Source organism: Podarcis melisellensis (assembly GCF_964234715.1).
Source record: "Podarcis melisellensis genome assembly, chromosome: Z".
Lineage (NCBI taxonomy): Eukaryota > Metazoa > Chordata > Lepidosauria > Squamata > Lacertidae > Podarcis > Podarcis melisellensis.
In genome coordinates this window covers 2,400,685-2,418,677 of record NC_138547.1, presented here as the reverse complement: position 1 = coordinate 2,418,677, position 17,993 = coordinate 2,400,685, and the positions used below count along the sequence as shown (strand labels likewise).

The 17,993-nt window shown below is 45.3% G+C and overlaps 1 protein-coding gene across 1 annotated transcript in view; it reads right to left on the bottom strand.

Annotated features, from left to right (window-relative positions):
• TTLL11 (tubulin tyrosine ligase like 11) overlaps positions 1-6,186 on the bottom strand; it is a 62,645-nt gene extending 56,459 nt beyond the window's left edge. Inside the window, exon 1 of the mRNA XM_081896432.1 lies at positions 5,682-6,186. Within this exon, the coding sequence (XP_081752558.1) occupies positions 5,682-6,086 (405 nt within the window). The 5' untranslated portion in view covers positions 6,087-6,186. The remainder of the gene's footprint in view (positions 1-5,681) is intronic.
• Positions 6,187-17,993: the final 11,807 nt, after the last annotated feature.

Here is a 17,993-nt window from a genome sequence, read left to right as displayed (position 1 = left end):
CCGTTCTGCTTCCCTATAAAGCAGAGACAGGGAACGAGGGGCCTTCCAGATCCTGCTGGACTCCAAGTCCCATCATGCCCAGCCAGTGCTGCCAACTGTGGGGGATGATGGGAGTTGGAGTCCCGTGACTTCTGGGGCCGGGTGCTGCTGAGAGCCTGGCTGCTCAGAGGCCTTATCCCACTGACTGCCAGCTGCAGGAGAGGGCGAAGGCCGTTGCCTCCTCCATGTCCTGCCGGGGGGGCTTCCTGTGGGGGCCCCCAGCGTGGCCCCTGGGAGAAACTGATGCAGCTGGGCTCTTCTCACGACTGTGGCACCGTCTTGGGCAAGGTGTGAAAATAGAGTGCAAGGCATTTCCCTCTCGTGCAGAAATGCTGCAGGTGGAAGGTCCAAAGCGCTCAAGAAACAAAACAAAACCACTTTCCTAAAACAACGGGGCCAAGCTAACTAGAATAAATAAGTCTGCGGCCCAACAGAGGCTTGTGTGCTGTGACGGCCCTCATGCCTGACCACTGGGCATGCTGGCTGCAGGGAGAGGGAACCAAACATTACTTGGGAGAGCTGCAGACTCCCCACCCCTGAAATAAATAAGCCAATTTTGCTTATGAACTTGCATACGTTCTCATGCAATCATGTTTAATCAAGGGGGCAGCCAGCGATTTGTGTGTTGCCAACGACATGAGCAGGAATTACATTCATGGAATTACAAAGCTGGAAGGGACTCGCAAGGGCCATCTAGATAGTCCATCTTCCTACAACGCAGGAATCACGGCTACTGATGACGCAACAGCCACTGACCACAGCAAAGGCAGCCAGGCTTCTGAGGCCCAGCGAGACTGGAGAGGTCCAGCCACAAGGCAGCTAGAATGAGAACCGTAATTAAAAACACAGGTACAGATAAAAGGAGGAAGGCAGGGACGCAGAGGAAGAGCAATTCAGGCCGGGGGCCAGGAATGAGGGCAGAGAGGCATACAGACCAGGGTCTGTCTGGCAGAAACACACAAGGCCAGGGCACTGATGACAAATATTCCTTTGCTTTCTATTTTACTATTCCCCAGTATTCCTGAGATAAGCATTTCTCTATTGACTTCTATCTTAACCTGAAATACATCAGAAATAACCTTTATAATATTTTGCCAATATTCCTTTTCACAAATACACTCCCACCACATATGTGCATATACCCCTAACTCTTGACCAAATTGCCAACACTTAGGACTCAATCCTTTAACTATATATGCCAGTTCTATACCTTTTCAATAGGAAATTCCTACTTAATTCTTTATATTTATCCATTTTTATTTTATCTATACTCTTTGGTATAAAATTATGATCTTAGCTGGTATGCTTGTTATTGCATTAGGATGGAAAGAAAACGATAAATGGACGATGGAAAAATGGAATGACCATGTTTTTGAATATATATAATCTGATATATTTGAACAGGTAATGACGGACGATACATGGGAAAACAAATGTCAAAAGATTTTGAATAAATGGACAAGTTATAGGAATTGGATAGCACAGGGGGAAGCCAAACCTAGCCTCCAAATTAGAATGAATAATCTGTGTACATGGTTAAAGATTTGAAGAGAGAACAAGTTTTTGGGGCAGGGGTTAAAGGGGAGGGAGGAAGTGGGGGAGAAATTAGGATAAATGAGTAGGGACAAAAGTATATACTGTTATATATATCTAATAGGAGGGCGATTTTGATGCATGTTATTGTTAGATTTTCGACTGAATGATTTTTCTTTTTTTGTAAGTTATTCAACATCCCTGGATGAAAGTGTGATCATAAAGAATGGGGAAATAAATAAATAAAAACAAAAAAATACCCCTTTGCTGTACTCTTCTTCGGAAAGGAGACCCTCCCCAAAACACGTTGCCTGGATGGCCCAGGGGACAAAATCCTGGAGTGCAATTAAAGTCTCCACACAGTCAGTTGGCAAAGCTGACAGGGAAGATCCAGAATCGGCGCAATGAACTGTTTCAGAAGGACTGGAGGAAATTTATACTTTATTTGAAAGAAAATTGTAAAAATTTGAAAACGTTTGCAGCTTTAACATGAAATGTTTGGTAATATGAAATTAAGGAGCTAATTTACATATAAGAGGGTGAATGTTAAAAATTGATACCAGGTATATAATGTATGGAGCAGATATAAAGATGTCTTAGTAAGAAAAACACCCAAATGGATTTCGCCAATGGAAGCAGAGGCCCCAAAAAAGTTAAATATGGAAAATAAATGGTTGAGATACTCAGATTTATTGTTAGAGGATCAGGAAGGTTTTAAATTAAAACCATTTGAACAAATTAAAGATAAAGTGAATTGGCTGCAATATTATCAAATTAAGATTATCAATATTATCAAATTAATATAAGATTGATAAGAGAAATGGTTTTGCAACAGAAAAAACCAAATTGGACACAGAGTTGTTAGATACCAAAGTCAAGAATATGTCTAAAATGTATAACTTGCTGTTGGAGTGGCATACAAAGGATGAACAAGTTAAATTGGTAATGATTGACTGGGCATGCGATGTGGGACATAATATAATGTTGGAGGATTGGGAGAGGTTATGGAAGAAAGGGGTTAAGTTTACTGCATGTACGATATTAAAGGAAAATATTATGAAAATGATGTATAGGTGGTACTCAACCCCTGCAAAATTAGCAGAGATTTATCACAATAGTGATAATCTTTGCTGGAAATGTAAAGAAAAAGAAGGTACCTTTTTTCATATGTGGTGGACCTGTCCCAAGGTGAAAGACGTCTGGGAGAAGATTTATAATGAATTGAAAAAAATGTTGAAATATACATTTATTAAGAAACCAGAGGCCTTTCTTCTTAGAATAACAGGTTTGGAATTGCCCAAGAAAGATGTTAAATTATTTTTGTATGCCACAACGGCTGCTCAAATTTTACTAGATAAAAATTGGAAAACACAAGAACTACCAAGAGTGGAAGATTGGCAAATGAAGATGATGGACTTTTTGGAGCTAGCCGACCTGACTGGAAGAATCCGTGACCAGAGAGAAAAGAAATATCAGGAAGATTGGAGGAAATTTAAGAACTATTTGAATAAATATTGTAATATAAAAAAAATATAAATTACTTGAAAGTACTAAATAGGCCTAGGACTAAATTAGGATTTAATTTAATAAACGGGATTCAGAACAGTAAGAAAAGTGAATAAATTTGATTATAATTAGAATATTGCTGTTTAATAATGATATTGTAAAGCTGTTACATTCAGATTCAAGAAAACCCAGAAGGGAGGGACTAGAGGAAGTCAATTAACATGTTCATAAGGTTGGGTTTTTTAAACAATTAAGTTCGTCTTTATTGTTTGTTGTTTTTCTTTGATGTATTTTTGTGTGTGTTTGTTCTGGTTTGACCTTTGGTTGTGCAATGTTTGTTGAAATATTTGTTACAACTGTGGAAAATTTAATAAAAGTTATGGGGGGGTGGAGAAACCAAAGGAAGGGGGGATTGCTACCAGGTAAAGAAGCGGTTATAGAAATGCGATGGATTTGTTAAAGATATGTGGAAGTCAGAGGGAGGGAGGGTTGATGCTCTTTCTGAGCAATATTTTAAGTTATGGATTTACGTAATGAAAAGTGATATGGAAAACTCAATAAAAATTATGGTAAAAAAAGCAAAGTCTCCACTCAGTCATGAAGCTCAGTGTGTGGCCTGGGTCCCCTCGCCCAATGATAAAAAGGTGAGGGTGATAACCTTGCGTGCCACCGTGAGTTCTATGGAGCAAATTCATGGAGGGGGGGCAGAGAAGACCCTTCTGGCTGCCCCACCACTCTTGGTGGGCTCTTGTGTTTGCATCTTGCTTGCAGGTTTCCCACAGTGGACATCTAGTTGGCCACTGTGAGAAGAAGATGCTGGGCTACATAGGGCCCCTGTGGCCTGATCCAGCAGAGGCTCTTCATAGGTTCTTAAGAAAGAAAACTTAATTAGCAGCATGATGAATGGCTTCAGTACCAGCCAAATTGAGGTGTGTCAATTTTTTTTCTTCAGGAAGAAGCAGGGGAAACAGCCCAGTTTTGTTCCTAGGTGCCTGCACAAGGGCTGGACTCTGTTCCACTCCTGGTCAATGCCTACACAATGAAAACCAGAAAGGCACCATTTACCTGGGGTCCATTCCTGCCTCATATTATTGGTTGCCAGCAGTGAGGTCAAAGGCATTGCACGGTGCAGTGATGTCACAATATGAATTGTGCTCAACTAGACATTATGAGGAAAGCAAGGTGAAATTTGACGCAGAGCTGCAAAACGCAACACACACCAGGAGGTCCTGGTACGTGTCCAGTTTAGACTTCCCCAACTTTCCTATGCTGGTGGGGATTGATGGGAGCTGGTGTCCCAAACAGAGTTTTGAGATAGATAGACCTTTTGCTTGCATCCATCATCCTTGGCCATGTGGCAAGGGGCTGATGTTCTAAACATTTAGCCAGGCCCTTTAAATGCAGAGAGAGATGTGTTCCAGGAAGAGCCTGGAGCCTTGCAAAGTTCATTTGTTTACCGGGAAGAAGAGAAACCACATCAGAAAAGTTAGACTGTGTTGCCGCTGCACAAAAGAAAACAGATCCTGTCTTCAGAATCAGGGAACTGATGCATAATCAAAGCTGCATGGACATCAGCATTTGCCCAGCCAGTGCCCTCCAGCTGTTGGAGAAGGCTGGTGTACACTATGAGTTTGCCAAACCAAGGTTTGTACTTTAACAACAAGCTCTGGTTTCAGATCCTGGTTGGTTGGTTGGCTGGCAACAAACAAACCATAGTTAAAAGTCGCTGCACAGTGTTCAGAAGATCAAATAAACTATAGTTTAGTAAACCATAGCATGGAATTATGAATGAACCAAGTCAGTGTTAGCTAAACACACAACGGGTTAGTGGGCAACTGTGGGGATAAGCTTAATATACTCTCTGCCCTCTTAAATTGTGGGGTGGGGGTACTGCTATTATAGTAGGTGTTTTCATGTTTTTATACTGCAAACCGCCCTGTGGTCCTTGGATGAAGAGCCCAGCTGCAGGATCAGGCCCTTGCAGCCCAGCCACTGAAGGAGTAAGCGGGATGCAACCCACCTGGGGGGGTGACACCCCTGAGAGGTGGTGACATCATCGCTCCACCCCCCTGGGATGGCTAGCCCCGCCCCCAGGTGCCCAGCTTGCACCGCTCGGGGTGCTGGGCCTCTGAGCCCAGCATCCTGTTCTCACAGTGGCCAACCAAGTATTTTACTGTCGTTAGCCGCTCTGAGCCCGGCTTCGGCTGGGGAGGGCAGGATATAAATAAAATTTTATTATTATTGTACGTCCAAAGTCATCTAAGAGCCAAACTTAGTGCCTGTGGGCAATGAGTTTTCACAGCAGGGTCCCCCTCCAGATCCCCATGCCGTGCGGGCTACAGACCCCCAAATTAGGCCGGTGCTTCTACTAGGTGCGGCGGCTCAGGGATGGGCGAACCTGCGTCCCTCCAGCTGTGCCAGGACTCCAACTCCCATCAGCCCCCGCCAGCCAGGCCAACGGTGGTGCATGATGGGAGTTGGAGTCCCGTTCTACCCGGGTTTGCTCCAGCTGCGGAGCTGCTCTTGCGATGGGGAAGGGGGGCTTCCACCCGGGCCAAGGCATGGGGGTGCTGGGTCCTCTCCCCGCGCCCTTCCCCGCTTACCTCTTTCCAACGCAGCAGCTTGAGGCTGCGCTTGAGCGGCTGGAGCGAGGTGCGCGCCTTGGAGCTGTCCACCGTTACGGGTCGCGGGTTCCTGCGCGGGTGCGGCCGGGGCCCCGGAGCCGCGGGACCCTTCTTCTTCCTGGGCGGCGGCTCCTTGGGCGCTGCGCCCCGGCGCCCGGCAGAGCCCAGGCGCGCCACGGCACCTGCCCGAGCCGAGGGCGCAGTGCCAGGGGCTCTTCTTGGAAACGCCGCCGCCCCCTCCACGCCCCCCGGCTGACCCTCCGGCCGCGGCGGCGGCGGACCCCCCGCCGCCCCCTTGCGCTCCTGCTCCTCCTCCTCCTCCGCCGCCGCCTTCCTCTCCTCGCGCGCGGGGGCGGCGTCTGCTTCTCCCACCGGCATCTCCATCCTCAGGCTGGCAGCGGCGGTGGCGGCGTCTTCGGCTGCTCGCTCCTCCTCCGTTGCCGGCACTGGGGGAACTGAGCATGCTCCCCGTGGGAGCCTTCTTTGTGGCTTTGTTGCGGCGACGTGCGCGCAACCGAAGAGCCTCCGCGCCCTCAAGCGCGCCCTCCAGCGCAGCCTCCACCTTTTCCCCTTAAAGCGCCTGCCTGCATTAAATATTATTAGTCAGCTCAGTTCCCCATCACCTCCTCCTCCATTTGTTTATGCCTCAGTTATGCGCATTCAACTTTCTGCCTCAGTTTCCCCATGTGTTTTTTACTGCCTCAGTTTTCCTATGCCTTTCCCCCCTCTCTGCTTTAAGCTTCCTTTAAGTTTGCTTCCACTTCAGTTTCATTCATATTTTTTTATAATTTCTTCCTCAGTTTCCCTCAAGTTTTTTCTTTCCTCTTTCTCATTTTTCTCCCCCCCCCAAATTTTAATGATTTTCCAAATTTGTAACAAATATAACACAGAAAAAAATTACAATACTAAAAAAAAATAAAAACAAACATATAAACACCTATTACTTTAAGACCTGATTTAATTTTCATTGTTAACTGACTTCCTCCAATCCCCGCTTACTGAGTTTCATTGAATCACCCTGTGACAGCTCTCCAATTTCCTCTTTCTACTCAAATTAACTCCTTCAAGTTACTATCTTCTTCTCTTTTCATAATTATCTAAATCCATAGTATTTTACAGTTCATTCTTACTCTAATCCTAGGCCTATTTGATACTTTCAAGTGACTTCTGCTTATCTTATGTTACAATATTTAGCTAAATAGTCTTTAAATTTCTTCCAATCTTCTTGATATTCCTCTTCTTTCTGATTGTGGATTCTTCCAGTCAGGTTAGCTAGCTCCTCCTCTTTCTCATTTTTCTGCCTCAGTTTCCCTCATGGGACTTTTTTCCTTCCTCCATTCTTCCTCGTTTTCCTCAAAACACCTGCTTTTCTTCTTCATTTCTGCCTCAGTTTCCATCAAGATGCCCTCCTCCCATTTTCTTTTGTGTGTTTTTTTGGCAGTTTCCCAAACTGTAGACTTCCCCTTGTCACAAATTAAAATAATTTCATTTAAGAATTAAAATAAATGTGGATGTGGGTGACTCCTCACATGCAAGCAGATGTGTCCCAAATATCCAGTGTTAGCAAAATCCTAATATTCAGCCACTGGGCCTGGCCAGTGCACACCTGTGCCTCTTTTTACTCAGGAGCAAGCCCTACTGAGTTCAGCTGGGACAATGAAAATGTGAAAAATAATTCTATGTCCTTCAAACTGTGAAAAGTATACAGAAAAATGGACTCTTGTTAAGCACCCCAAATAAAAATAATTAAACTAAAAAATAATTAAAATTTATGGGTCATGCTGCAGATACCCTTTCTGATAACAAAATCCAATTAATAAATAATTCATTGGTGTTGTTGATCTATCTTCCCACCATGCCTGATCAATATCCAGTGAATGCTTAGCCAGGGGAGGGAGAAGAGAAATAAAACAATAATTTCCAGGGGATTAGCTGCGTTAGGCTTTTCAGCAAAAGCAACCAAGTCTTGTGTCTCCTTAAAAACTTGCAAAGTTATTATGGTATAAGCTTTCATCGATCACAGTCCATTTCATCAGAATAATAAATAATTTTTATTGGACAAAACCAGTATTTTTGGTGCATCTTTAAGTACGTTCTTAGAGGGCTGATGCCAGGAACTGTCTCTTATCTAAGATGCCCAGGCAAGCCTAGGAATAATTCCTTTGCCTGAAATCCTGGTGAGCCATTGGCTGCCAGCCAGTGTAGCCAGTATTGAGCTAGATGGGCCAATTGTCTGACCTAGAATAAGGCAGCTTCCTCTGTTCCATGGCACACGACCTCATGACTGTGGAAACTGCTGCTGACTATATATATAGATATATCTACTGGGCTGGGCCTGAGGAACAGCCCTTTCCTTCCTCCTAGACTGGTCTCCTTCTCTCCTCCTATTTGGCCCTCCAACTCCCATTCACCCCCCTTTCCTGTGTGAGGAGGGCATCTTCAGTTCCTTGCCCTGCTGGCTCTGTGTGGCCTTCTGATTGGGTGGGCATTGCAAGGGCAGACCCTGACCACCAATGACCGTGGGCAGAGCTGTGTCTGTGTCACAATCCCAGGGAAGGGCGCCAAATGTCTCAGACTGATGTCACAAGGAAATGTCCCAAGTCTGGATGAAAAGGTACAGTTGGGTCCGCTATTCGGACCTGAGCTGTCTTTGACGCATAAAATCAGTAAGAGCCCAAAACAGGGGAGAGCCAATAAACCTTTTTTTATTCAGCTGAGCAAAAGAGAGGGCAAACTGTTAGTTCTGTTCCACCTTAAAAGGGTGCAGGCATGACTGTTGTGTGTCACATGCCTGTTTACTGCCAGCACAGTCTGCTGGGAACTTCCGTTTGTATATAGCTTTTGTGTTACTGCTGTTTTGCTGGAGACGAAGGGAAGCAGACGTGTTTTCCTCTGTTCCTGAACTATGCTGAATAAAATGCTGTACATTATGCTTACACATTTCTCTGTCCGCCTATTCTGCTGTGAGAAGATTTACACACACTGCTGACAGAGCGTGCATGGGTCTCTAAACGTATCTGAGGCTTGTGTCGCTGATGGATGCTGTTTCATGGGAGACTGGCTGCCAGCCGGTGGCTGGAACCAGCTGGGGGGCTGCTTGATGCCCCCATCTTCCCAGCAGTATCCCAACACAAACATGTTCCAAACAAAGGAATGGAAAAGGCCGCGCCAAGGAAAAAATTCTACTTTCTATATAAGCCTTTTCTCTCCCCCCCTTCCCCCCCTTATGAGGTTCCTTGCACTGATTCAAACAGGACACCATGCCTTGAAAGGGACAGTGTCCAGACATAGGGAGATTTTCCCTGAAAATCGCCTAGCAACATTACCTGGTCTTCATGTGTTTTATGGCTCACCCTCCTAAATTCTAAAGCAGGCAGTGTTTTTTTTCTTTTACAAAAGCAAAATGGTTAGTTAGGATAACCAAAAAACAAGACAAGAACAGGCCTCTGTGGCTTTTCCTGAGACCCCACAATACAGGAAAGGCAGACAACACCCATCAGAAGCAGGGAGAGGGCTGTAGCACCTGCTCCGCATGCAGAAGGCCCTGGGTTCAACACCCCCTTACTATCTCTATCTCTACAGCTGAGAGAAACATCCATCTCAGACCCCATCGAGTCAGTGTGAACCTGGGACCCCCAAAGTACAGCACCCTCAAGTACTTCTGTCCCAATTTGTTATTTTTTAAAGATGTATTCATCTCTGGGGGAGTATTTTGGGGTTTTTTGGATGATTGGAGATGTTGCAAGTTTTGGGGGAGCACTGGCTGCTTTAATCGCCTTGTGTTCTATTTAGGGAGGTGTCATCTAAGCACTGCCAATTATTACCTGTGAACAGAGCATTTTATGGCAGCAGTTTCTTAAGAGTTCCACATTGGTGTGAGCCAATATTGAGTTTGACCAAGCTGCGGGAGGCAGTGGAAGACAGGAGTGCCTGGCGTGCTCTGGTCCATGGGGTTACGAAGAGTCAGACACGACTAAACAACTAAACAATACTGGGCAAGCGGGACTAATGGTTTCATCTTGTATAATAATAATAATAATAATAATAATAATAATAATAATAATAATAAATTTATTATTTATACCCTGCCCATCTGGCTGGGCTTCTCCAGCCACTCTGGGCAGCTTCCAACAAAATATTAAAATACAGTAATGCATCAAGCATTAAAAGCTTCCCTAAAGAGGGCTGCCTTCAGATGTCTTCTAAAAGTCTGGTAGTTCTCTTTGACATCTGATGGGAGGGTGTTCCACAGGGCAGGTGCCACTACCGAGAAGGCCCTCTGTCTGGTTCCCTGTAATCTCACTTCTCGCAATGAGGGAACCGCTAGAAGGCCCTCGGCGCTGGATCTCAGTGTCCGGGCAGAACGATGGAGGACCTCTATGTGCAAAACAGACCCTCCAAGTGTCCCTATTTTCCAGGGACAGTCCTAGGTTTACAAAAGCTGTCCCATTTTCTGATTTGATCCTGAAATGTCCTGCTTTTTTTTTAGGAGGTCCCTATCTCCATCAGAGAAATGTTGGAGGGTATGGAGTTATGTGACTCCTGAGCCAAGGATATAACTATACAACCTTTAGAAGACATCTCAAGGCAGCCCTGTATAGGGAAGTTCTGTTGTTGTTGTTTTTAAATAAGTTTAATTTTTTATTATGTTTTTATATATGCTTGAAGCTGCCCAGAGTGGCTGAGGCAACCCAGTCAGATGGGTGGGGTAATAATAATAATAATAATAATAATAATAATAATAATAATACAGTGATACCTTGCTTCTCAAACTTAATCTGTTCCGGAAGTCCGTTCCAAAACCAAAGCGTTCCAAAACCAAGGCACGCTTTCCCATAGAAAGTAATGCAAAATGGATTAATCCGTTACAGACTTTTAAAAGCAACCCCTAAAACAGCAATTTAACATGAATTTTAAATAATAATAATAATAATAATAATAATAATAATAATAATAATAATAATAATTTATTTATACCCCGCCCATCTGGCTGAGTTTCCCCAGCCACTCTGGGCGGCTCCCAATCAAATGTTAAAAACAGTACAGCATTAAATATTAAAAACTTCCCTAAACAGGGCTGCCTTGAGATGCCTTTTAAAGATAGGATAGCTGCTTATTTCCTTCACATCTGAAGGGAGGGCGTTCCACAGGGTGGGTGCCACTACCGAGAATGCCCTCTGTCTGGTTCCCTGTAATCTCACTTCTCGCAATGAGGGAACCGCCAGAAGGCCCTCGGCGCTGGATCTCAGTGTGCGGGCTGAACGATGGGAGTGGAGACGCTCCTTCACATATACTGGACCGAGGCCGTTTAGGACTTTAAAGGTCAGCACCAACACTTTGAATTGTGTTCGGAAACGTACTGGGAGCCAATAAAGATCTCTCAGGACCGGTGTTATGTGGTCCCGGCGGCCACTCCCAGTCACCAGTCTAGCTGTCGCATTCTGGATTAATTGCAGTTTCTGGGTCACCTTCAAAGGTAGCCCCACATAGAGCGCATTGCAGTAGTCTAATAATAATAATAATTCAATGGTACCTTGCTTCTCAAACTTAATCCGTTCCGGAAGTCCGTTCCAAAACCAAAGTGTTCCAAAACCAAGGCGCGCTTTCCCATAGAAAGTAATGCAAAATGGATTAAGCCGTTCCAGACTTTTAAAAACAACCCCTAAAACAGCAATTTAACATGAATTTTACTATCTCATGAGACCATTGATCCATAAAATGAAAGCAATAAACCATTTACTGCAGTCACACAATCAATCCATCAGTAGCTGAACTGGGTTCCACACAGTCACAAAAACAAAACAAAAAGAATCACAAAAACACAAACACAAAATAAATAGCAAAAACAGACAGACCTCAGCATAACGCTCAAAACGGAAGCGTGGCACTCAAATCAGAAATATAACACTCAAAACAGAGCATGTTTGGCTTCCAAAAACAGTTCGCAAACTGGAACGCTTAATTTCGGGTTTGCAGTGTTTGGGTTCCAAGTTGTTTGAGTACCAAGGCGTTTTGAGAACCAAGGTACCACTGTAATAAGAGTAAGAATAAGAATAAATAAGACATCCCTATTTTCAGCGGAAAAATGTTGGCGGGTATGCAAAGAGGAAGCAGCTCTTGCAAAAATGTACCAGCTAGAGGATGCAGCTTTTTGTCACTGCAATTTAAAATTGAGGAGATGTCTGCCTTGTCTGGACTAACAAGAAAACTAAATTGAAACTTTTTACAGAATGCCTTAGGTCCTACTAGGTTTCTGCTTGGAGGGGGCTTTGTCTCCTTTCGGTGTCTGGGTTATGTTATATATTGAAGTTCTCACCCTGGCTGCCAGGAGTATCGTGTAGATAGTTTTCACTCAGGTCCACGTCAGTTACTTTAGGCGGGAAACCCTGGGTTGTTGTTGCTTCAATGTTGACAGCCGGCTGCCTATAAAAGCAGGCCGGCTGAGCTGTTTGCTGTTCAGTTCAGTTCCAGCTTACAAATAAAGAGCTGCTTTGTAGAAATCGCTGTGTCATCTGCTATGTCTACTCACTATTCAACACTGGTGACGAAGGTGGAATAGATGGACATCAGAGCACAGCCAGACGCAGCCACCCTCTGAGCTGAGCTGAATCATGGAGCTGAAACACTGAGCAAAATCACGGAGCAGAACCAATTCAGAGCTGACCGTTCTGGCTAGAGCACTGTGTTCTATCCATCGCCCTTCACACCGGCATTGGAAACATGGCTTCACTCGTGCCTCTACCGCCATTTGTCCCAGCCTCTAAATCATGGGACTCCTACTTCGCTCGGTTCAACTGCTACCTCCAAGCCAACAAGCTGATGGAAGTATCACAGGAGCGTAAGCGGGGCCTATTCCTCAGCCTCTGTGGGCCTGAGGTGTTCGAGACGGCCCGAGCATTGGTTGCACCTGAAGCAGTCCAGGCAACACTGTGGGACACGATGCAAGATAAGTTCCGCAACCACTATGCGCCAAAGCCGTCCAAGATTGCTGCCCGCCATGCGTTCTACCACCAGAACCAGGCAGAGGGGGAGTCAATCAACAACTACACCACCGCCCTCCGACAGGCTGCAATGCACTGCGAGTTCCGAGACTTAGACAATGCCCTGATGGATCGAATCTTCTGCGTGGTCCGGGACATCCGTCTGCAACGGCGTCTCCTTGCCAAGCCAGACCTCACGCTGCAAAAAGCCATTGAGGAGGCCCTGGCCGAATGCTCCGCCCAGGAGATCCACAAGGCCAGCAGCCCGTGTCACACTACCGCTGTGCCCCCAACTGTGGCCCCAGCTCCGGAGCAGTTGTTAATGGAAGGCAAGGCTCCATCTACATCTTCCTCACAAACTGAGGGCATGGAGCCGAGCCAAGCCATTTCAGTGGGTCTGCCTGGCTCTCCAGAGACTCAGACCACCGCCGTGCCTGACCGTCTGCCGAGTCCGCTCACGGCAGTTCCTTCAACAGCAGTGGAGCCAGGGAACTTGGGCTCAATGCCACATTTGGTCGCAGCCAGAATCGGAAGGTCACCCGGACTCTGGTACTTGGCCCTCTGCAATCCAGCAGGGTTTCCAAGCGCCCAGCGTATTTAAAAGACTATGTTTACTGGACAAACTGCACATGTAAAGCTGTATGGTGAATAGGGTCAATTAATATGCTTATGTGTTTTACTGATCCCAATACGGGTATTGCTGTATGTAATGGAACCACTATGATTGTAACTAATGCCTTATCTCGGTGGGGAGGGGTGTTATGTATTGCAGTTCTCACCCTGGCCACCAGGAGTATTGCATATATAGTTTTCACTCAGGTCCACGTCAGTTATTTTAGGCAGGAAACCCTGGGTTGTTGTTGCTACAATGTTGACAGCCGGCTGCCTATAAAAGCAGGCCGGCTGAGTTGTTTGCTGTTCAGTTCTGTTCCAGCTTACAAATAAAGAGCTGCTTTGGAGAAAGAGTTTGGATTTGATATCCTGCTTTATCACTACCCGAAGGAGTCTCAAAGCGGCTAACATTCTCCTTTCCCTTCCTCCCCAACAAACACTCTGTGAGGTGAGTTGGGCTGAGAGACTTCAGAAAAGTGTGACTGGCCCAAGTTCACTCAGCAGCTGCAGGTGGAGGAGCGGGAAAGCAAACCCGGTTCACCAGATTACAAGTCCACTGCTCTTAACCACTACACCACACTGTACACCAAGAATGTGATCAGAAGTGTGCACTGTAACAGTACTATATACACAGCCATGCTCTTTCCCTGAGGGTTCCTCCTCTGCCTCTTATCACCACAATAACCCTATGGGGTAGTTTAGGCTAGGAGATAGTAGCTGTTCCAAGTCACTCTGTGTCTGTGTGTGTGTTCGCAATTCTTAGTTACTCCACAACTTTCATCTTCTATTTTCTAAAAAAATGGGGGGGGGGACATTCCAACACCCTTTATCTATCCTGTGAAAGGCACAAAGACAACCCCCCCCCCCGACATTTCATCAGAATATTCATATAAACCCAGCGGACAGCTGAACCGCAAGCCCTGTTTTACAGCTCTTCAAAGCCTCAGGCTTCAAAATGCAATCAAATCTCAAATATTGCAGGCATGCTAATCACGTGGACAGCTTGGTGCAAGCTGATGGACAAGAGTTTTGGGTACTTTGTTTGTTTGTTTAAAATATTTTTATCCTGTTTTATGGTAAAATAAATTTATTATTGTTATTAATTGCATTTATATCCTTTTCCTTCAAGGAGCTCAAGGTGGATGACATGGCTCTTCCCCCCCCCCATCTAACTCCCCCACAACAACAACAACCCTAAAAGGCAGATTAGGCTGAGAGAGGCAGCAACCAGCCCTGGGTCACACCCAGTGAGCTTCATGGTGAGCAGGGATTTGAGCACTGCCCTCTTCCAGGTCTTAGTCTGACTCTAACCACTGCACCACATTGGGGCGTGGGAATATGAGGCAAGGAAGAGAAAAGCCACAGTGGTGCCCTAGGAGAGCCAGTGTGGTGTAGTGGTTAAGAGCGGTAGTCTCATAATCTGGGGAACCGGGTTCGCCTCCCTGTTCTTCCACCTGCAGCTGCTGGGTGACCTTGGGCCAGTCACACTTCTCTGAAGTCTCTCAGCCCCACTCACCTCACAGAGTGTTTGTTGGGGGGGAGGAAGGGAGAGGAGAATGTGAGCCGCTTTGAGACTCCTTAAAGTGGGATATCAAATCCAAACTCTTCTCTTCTTCTAGATGGCCAATCTAGGAAGACCCTGGTTCACTTGGCCATAAAGCTATTTACAGGACTCCATCACTACCTGTGAGCCTAACCTATTCCAAGGGTTGTTAGGAGGGTTAAAGGGGGGTGTGTGTTGGTATGCACTCTGCCTTGGACTCCTTTGAGGAAGGGTGGGATGGTCATGTAATGATTCATGTACAGGGTATATCCACAAACGGATTTTTACTCTCCCAACTGTAGTCTTCCTAATAAAGAAAGGAAATGACCCAGCGTGGCCAGCAGGTGGCACTGCAGCTGTTGCCAAAGTGCAGGGGGGGGGATAAGCCTCCCTGCTCCCCCTGCTTTGAATAATTCGCAAGGGTGTTCTGAACCAGAAGCAAAGGTGCTGGAGCCCATCCGCTGCCTAGGACCATGTTGAGCTGGCAAAACTTGAAATGGTAAAGTGGGCAGCAAAGACACCATGAGTCCTCCTGATACAGGTAGTTCACAGTTACAAAATAAATAAAATTAAATTTAAAAATTCCTTCCAGTGGCACCTTAGAGACCAACTAAGTTAGTTATTGGTATGAGTTTTCGTGTGCATGCACACTTCTTCAGATACACTTCTTCAGGTATTTCACACTTAGGCTGGTGGCCCAGACCTTGATGCCTATTAATGATACTGAATGTTTTTGATCAGTCAAAGATTTTGATCACGAGGCAAAGTGGGGCAGTTGCCTTCGGCAGCAGGATGAACGGGAGCAGCAGATTTTATTTGGGGGGGGGGAATCATTTATAAAATGATAGAGTGGGTGAGAAATTGCCATACATTAATATTATTATCCCAATCCACATATATAATGGTCAATAATCTAATACACTCTGTGTAAACTAATTCCAAATATCATTGTATTTATCCAAAGAAAGTGTGTCTATAAGCTGTCAGTTCATATGTTGCCAATGTTGTCATGTTTTCAAGATATTGATTAAGGGGAAATGGATCTCTATCCTCCCTGTTCATCAATACCAGTCTCTTGGCTGCCATTAGGGCACGTGGAATCCATTTTCACTGTCCTGTTGTCAGTTTCCATACAATGGGTATACTGTATAGTCCAATATAAGGTTACCAGATTTTTTTCAATGAATCAGGGGACAGTTTTCAACTTCAAGTAGGAATGATAGGATTTTATATGGGGTAAAAGGTAAAGGGACCCCTGACCATTAGGTCCAATCGTGGCCAACTCTGGGGTTGTGGCGCTCATCTCGCTTTTCTGGCCCAGGGAGCCGGCATACAGCTTCCGGGTCGTGTGGCCAGCATGACTAAGCCGCTTCTGGTGAACCAGAGCAGTGCACGGAAACGCCGTTTACCTTCCCACCAGAGCGCTACCTATTTATCCATTTTCACTTTGACGTGCTTCCAAACTGCTAGGTTGGCAGGAGCAGGGACCGAGCAACGGGAGCTTACCCCGTCGCAGGGATTCGAACTGCCAACCTTCTGATCAGCAAGTCCTAGGCTCTGTGGTTAACCCACAGCGCCACCCGCATCCCTTTTTATATGGGAACTGATTTGTAAATCCGGGGACTGTCCTCGGGAAACAGGGACATCTGGTAACCTTAGTCCAAGAGCATATTTACCTCTGAAAATCCTATTTCCCCCCAAGGAATCTTGCTCATATAGTCCAGAACTTTCTCCCAAAACTTAGTAAGTGTGGGTCATGGTAAAAGCCTATGTTTCAGAGAAGCATTGTCCATATTGCATCTCCAGCAATGAGATACATTAGATATTCCTTTCTTATACAAATGTAAGCAGTCCAATAGTATTTTCTGTTGTATAAGTCTTAGTTTAAGTTCCATCAATCCGTCTGATGCCAAAGACAAGACATTTTCCCGCTGTCTAGGTAACACTGAACAGTCCGATTCTTTATTCCAATCATTTCTTAAACTCTGCATAGCAAACTGATTTGTTGATAATAAATATCTGTAAAAAGTAATTATTGGCTTTTTAGTTTCAAATGAATTGTCCAATTGGTCCAAAATCTCAAGTGTCTCAAATGCTGTAAAGGTCACCAGGCCAAACAAAGTTACTAAAAGGTGTTGTAGCTGCAAGTATTGCCATTGGCCCACTTCTGACGGATGGTATTTTTCTCTTAGAGCATTGCGCGTATAAAATTCACCTTCCTCATCTACCAGTTAGCCCAAGATCAATACACCTGTTATTACGTAACTAGTTTTTCCATATTACCATCTTTTCAGCTTTGTCACGCTGGCCACGTGACCCGGAAGTGTCTCCGGACAGCGCTGGCCCCCGGCCTCTTAAGTGAGATGGGCGCACAACCCTAGAGCCAGACACGACTGGCCCGTACGGGCAGGGGTACCTTTACCTTTTTACCATCTTTTCCAATTATTAAAGTAGGATTTCCTGACAAGGACTAGGACCTCCAGGCACTTTCTTTTTGGCTTGGCATTCCTTTATTATACATACAGTGGAACCACAATTTTCAAGACAACCCCTATCACAATCCTGGCAAATGTGGAACTAGGTTGGATAATCAGACCCCATTGATAGTCTCTGCTTGGACTTTGCTATTTTAACGCCACATGTGACTGTATTCACTGTATTTTGGAGTTTTATTTCTCACCTTTTGAGTTTTGTTGTTATCACTGTTCTCTCTGTTTCATATGCATTATAAAATGATTTTTTAAAAAAAACCACCCACACACAAATAAAGCACTTTGGTGCCTGACAGCTGCATGTGAGGACAGTGACCTCACTCCCCTGAATGGCACTGCCAGGGCTGGGCTTTGGGGTGGGGGTCTGGGGTGGGGGTCTACTTAAGAGAGTGAGCAGCAGAGCCAGCAGAACAACAGAGGGGTGAATTATACTCTGCTGCTCAAAGGCCCACACAAACCTGGAGTGCCCTTGCACATTGCTTATAAGATCACTAAGCCTAAAATGCCATAAAGAAGGCTGAATGATGCTTTTGAATTCTGGTGCTGGAGGAGACTCCTGAGAGTCCCATGGACTGCAAGAATATCAGACCTATCCATTCATAAGGTAATCAGCCCTGAGTGCTCACTGGAAGGACAGATCCTGAAGCTGAGGCTCCAATACTTT